The sequence below is a fragment of the Penaeus japonicus genome, unplaced genomic scaffold, assembly GCF_977035675.1.
Source record: "Penaeus japonicus unplaced genomic scaffold, GWHDUDI00000001_assembly GWHDUDI00000012, whole genome shotgun sequence".
NCBI classification, from domain to species: Eukaryota; Metazoa; Arthropoda; class Malacostraca; order Decapoda; family Penaeidae; genus Penaeus; species Penaeus japonicus.
The window spans coordinates 21,078,148-21,083,147 of NW_028234414.1; the positions used below are offsets into that span (position 1 = coordinate 21,078,148).

The following is a 5,000-nucleotide window of genomic DNA, read 5'->3' on the forward strand; positions in this document are numbered from 1 at the left end:
ATTATTTTTTATCATTATTATGATCATCATTATCATCATCATCATTTTCATTGCCATCATCCTTACCATCACCATTATCATCATTATCTTTTATTCATAAAATTTTGGCAAATAAAACTCCTAGTATTATCATTAGTATTCCAATTATTATAATAATTATTATTAACGAAACGTCCTCCCACGTGCTCCGATGACGTCACTTTAAGACCAGAGGAACGGGTGGGGGTAGAGAGGGGTAGTGGATGGGGGGGGGGAGGAGGACCGGATATGACCCCGTTTCTCTTGCGGATTTTTTTAAACCTCTTTTAACTCTCCTCTTCTTGGTGTTCCTCTTGTTCTTCTTCTTAATCTCTTTGTCTTTATCATCCTCTTTTTTTATTTTATTTATCTTCCTCCCCTTCTTCTTTCTTCTCGTCGTTCTCTTTCTCTTCTTCTTTTTCTTCTTCTTTCTCCTCATCTTCTTCCTCCTCCTCCTCATCTTATTATTACTCCTCTTCCTGCTCCTCTCTTTTTTTTTTCTTCTTTCTCCTCCTCTTCTTCTTCCTTCCTCCTCCTTAACAACCTCCCTCCTCCTCTTCCTCCTCCTCCTCATCTTCTAATTATTACTCCTCTTCTTCTTCTTCTCCTCCTTCTTTCTCCTCCTCTTCTTCTCCTTCTTTCTCCTCCTCTTCTTCTTCCTTTCTCCTCCTCAACTTCTTCCCTCCTCCTACTTCTCCACCTCCTCCTCCTCCTCCTCTTCCTCTTCCTCCTCCTTCCTTTTCCTCCTCTCGCTCACTCAGTGCCGCATTGGGGGTCCCATGAGGTTCCTGCCAGATAACCAAATCACTTCTTGACTTTCTGCCATCGCCTCCTCCTCTTACTCCTTCTTCTCCTCCTCCTCCTCCTTCTCCTCTTCACCTTCCTCCTCCTCCTTCTTCTTCTCCTTCTCTTCCTCCTTCTTCTTCTCCTTCTCTTCCTCCTCCTTCTTCTCCCCCTCCTCCTCTTCCCCCTCCTCCCCCCTCTTCCTCCTCCTCCTTCTTCTTCGACTTCTCCTATTCCTCCTCCCCCACCTCTTTCCTCTTCTCTTCCCCTCGTACTTCAATTTCTCCTCCTTTATTTTGCTGTTTTTTTTTATCTCACTGTCCCCCCTCCTTCTCTTCCTCTCTCATTTTTATTTGCTACCTTCTCTTCTTCCTCCTCCTCCTCCTCCTCCTCCTCCTCCTCCTCCGTCGTCTTCTCCCATCTTATCCCCCGCCCTCCTACTCCTCCTCGTATTTCATCAGTATCAAGATAATTATGAAGTTGACTACAATAAAGATATCACGCAGTTTACCCACGCATACCTTAGCTTGGTGTATGTCTGCCGTATCTACAGACGACTGGTCTATTCATAAGCCTTGTGTATATATAGAGTGCTTTTGCTAATAATGGCCATGACCCGAGCATCCTATTTTGTAAGGGTTCGTATTCACAGTGAAACGGCTCGTGTTTTGGGTGCTGTGAGATAATGATTAGTTTTGTTTGAATGAAGACGAAAAAGAGGGTCTGTTTAGGTGGATATTGATGAATAGGTTTGTTTAAGTCAGGACGGAAAAGTTTTGGTTTGTTTAGTTGAGGACTAGAGAGAGAAAAAAAAATGCTGTTTTTTTTTTTTTTTTTTTTTTTTATCATCATCATATATAGCTGTCAATCCGTGAAGTTATATCCTCTATCCTCGGGAACTTTTACACATGGTACATTACGGAATCTTTTTATGGCTTTTGGGATAATATTACAGACGGGGCACTTCATCCCGTAGCTTCGCAAGGGACTCGACGGGAGGTTGTCTGTAGAGAGAAGAAAACGGCGAAAAGTGACCTGAATTATTGGCGTTTTATAGCCGCCTTCGTCCCTCTCTCCCCGCTGCCTCGTCTAGCTGCCTGCTAGTTCTCCTCCGGCGATTATAACGTCACGTTGAGACGCTAAGTCGTTCCCGGTATCTTTTGGGGTGTTATTCATTCGGGGTTCGAGTAACGTGTGATGAAAGACTGTGTTTCGTTACGTACGTGTGTTTGATGTTAAAATTGTGGTGATATTTAGAGGTTTAATATTGCATGTGTGTTTTTTTGTTGTTTTTTTTTTCGTTTTTTTTTCTGGAAGATATTATGTTGTTAAGTGTATTGGGTGCTATCAAGTGGATAAATATTGTGTGTGTTTCCCGGTTCTGAGTATCGTTTCCTTAAAGAGAGTGTATGTTGTTACGCGTGCTAGGTGGTGAGACTACGGTGGCGTCAAGTGGTTTAACAGCGCTTGTGTTTTTTGTTTTTGTTTCTTTGTTGTTCTGATAAAGCTTATTTAAAGAGTGTACACACGGACACGCGGCCAATGTGTGCCATGGATCTGAGCCTTCTGCTCATGCTGGCCGGCAGCGTGGCGGTGATCCTTGTGTTTCTCCTGTGTCTTACCGCCTGTGTCTACAATATCCTAGTGGAGGACAAGGACACCAGCAGCATACCTTGGATGTGAGTGGTGGCTGTGAGGAGGAAAGGAGTATCTTCCTTCCGATCAGTGGAAAACAAAAACGTACCTTGGATGTGAGTGGTCGATGTGAGGGGAAAAGGAATTACATTCACGATAGTTGTGAGAAAGGAACGGAAACAGAGTGTCCTCGAAACGGAAAGAGAGAGATCGAGGCGAGGTCCTGAGCGATTGCGTGGCACATGCTCGAGCGCCCCAGGCATCGCCCAGCATGAAGGACTCCCCCGCCCGAGTCTGGCTGATGCCCAGGGACGACCTCGCGCTCACCGCCAGCCCCAAGAACAAGAGCTTCTTCCGAGGCGCCCACGCAGGAGACGCCAAGGACCAGCACGCCGGCGCCAAGGACTCCTCCGGGAACCCCAGCTCTTGGGACACGCGGCCCTCGGGAAGCAACCCTCCGCCCTCGGCCTACAGGCGGTTCTGCCACTGGTTCGGCTCGCTGCTGAGGGCCAGGATCAAGCCCAGCGACGTCATCCTCGTCCGGGGCCTGGACCAGCCGCTGCTGAAGGCGGAGGACGTCGAGCCGGAGGAAGCCAAGCACGAGGACCTCCCCGAAGTGAACTGAAGGCGCGGGGACAAGCGAGTGCTGGACGGAGGAGGCGACCTAGCGACATCAGCTGCGGTATCGCCATGGTACGATCCTCCAGGCTTACGATGAGCGCCATTAAGAGTGATTAAGTGTGATTATCAGCAAGCTTGGCCGAGCGAATCCCCGTGAGGAGGAGGGGCAGGGATGGACAGCGGTCGACGTGTGTCCCGGAGCGCGTGTGACCCTCAAGATGGACCTCGTGACGTTCTCCATCCTCAGCGTGTGCGTCATGTTCGGGATGTTCATGCTCATGTACGTCGTCATCTGCGTCTCCCTCTGTCGGGACTCGGAGTGTTGCAACTTCTGACCCTCGCGTCGCTCACCCCGTCATGCTGCAATATCTTACAGTCGTGCAACATGCGATGTCGAGTGTGTGCCCGCTTCCGACGCCGGTGTTGCCTTACGAGACTCTCGACTGTGCCAGTGTGACCTTTGGCAAGAGGAACGTATTATTGCGACCTTTAAGGATGTTGCAAAAGTTTAGAAACTTCAGTTGAAGACGTCCAGCAGTTATAATTGCAGTTCAATATACCCTCGTGCCCAGTGCGAATCTGCGAGATACAGGATTTCGCCGACAATATTGTTTCCCAGACTGACACGTCTGGAAAAGTGTTCAGCCTTTTACTTTCATTTCCCCTCCGCAAGGGAAACGATTTTCGATGAAAAAAGAAAGAAAATAGATCAAACATCTATAAAGAGAGAGAGAGACAGAACAAGTGAAAAGAATCTCTCTCTCTCTCTTAAACAGCGTGAAGATAACGTGTAGGATCCTAGGAGGTTACCTTCACCGCTGTCCTAAGACCGGAAATTACCTTCACCCTTTCCCCTCCCCAGATAGACTGTGTCAGGTACAGTTTATGTGAAGCTCCCCTTGACTGCTCCCTCGCTAGCTTTTCCTCCCTCCCTCCTTCCTCCCTGCCTCCCTTCTTCCTCTTCCCTCCCTTCTGCTCCCTTCCTCTCCCTCCCCGTGCCTGGACTTGCTTCCTGCCTGAGGGAGAGGAGGAGGGAGGAAGCGAGAGATTGAGAGAGAAAGAGAGAAGGAGAGAGAGAGGGAGTGAATATTCCGGCCTTGTTGTGCTGGCCGTCCGTGCATGAAGCTTTCGGCCTGTGGCTTTTTTCCGCCCTCGAGCTCACGACGGAAGAAGCTTTTGGAGCTCAAGCTGTTGGCCTCAACCTCTGCCTCTGACGAGACGTCTGGCGGGGGAGCTTTTTGCTCGTATGGGGGGAGGGATGGCTGTTCTCTTTTCTCGCTGTTAATTTCTCTTTGTTATTTGTTTATATGTGTTTTTATGATATTTGAGTTTTGTCATTGTCTTTTCCTCTTCTTTTTTCTTTCTTCTATCCATTTTTTTATTTTTTTATTTTCATTTTGGAAGGATTTTTATATTTCTTTCTTTTTTATATCTTCTGTCCCTTGGTCGATTTTTTTTTTTCGTTCCTTTTTAAAACTGCTTTTCCTTCATTTTGATTTTCATTTAACTTCGTTTTACTTTTTTAAAAATATACCCTCATGCTCTCCCTCCTTCCATTTTCATTTTTCTTTTTTTCTTTTTTTTTATTTTACTTCCCTTCCTTCCATTTATAAAAAGCGCCGAGAAGGAATCCCTTTAACAGGTATTCGCACGGGGTTCAATACCAAACACCACGAAGGCTTCAGATGCTCTTTTGTTTCAGAGGTTTCAATAAAGAGAGAGTGTGTCCGACGGAAAACATTTATTTTATAGATGTGTATAGAGAAGGGGGAGGAAATGGCCGTTTTCGCTGCTTTTGGAAACTTTCCGTGTGTGCTTCTCTGTGCAATGCAATATCTTTTTTTATGAAAGAGAATGACTCAAGATTTTTTCCTTCGAGGATTTTATGTGACGTGAGTGGGATTTTTTTTCTCAGTGTGTGTGTGTGTGTGTGTGTGTGTGTG

The 5,000-nt window shown here is 46.6% G+C and overlaps 2 protein-coding genes across 2 annotated transcripts in view; both read left to right on the forward strand.

Moving 5' to 3' along the window:
* LOC122246262 (uncharacterized) overlaps positions 1–3,931 on the forward strand; it is a 24,000-nt gene extending 20,069 nt beyond the window's left edge. Inside the window, exon 2 of the mRNA XM_043004726.2 lies at positions 2,447–3,931. Within this exon, the coding sequence (XP_042860660.1) occupies positions 2,708–3,061 (354 nt within the window). The 5' untranslated portion in view covers positions 2,447–2,707 and the 3' untranslated portion in view covers positions 3,062–3,931. The remainder of the gene's footprint in view (positions 1–2,446) is intronic.
* Positions 1–5,000, forward strand: part of LOC122246261 (Schwannomin interacting protein 1) — a 224,433-nt gene that overhangs the window by 119,823 nt on the left and 99,610 nt on the right. The gene's annotated exons all lie outside the window — the stretch shown is intronic.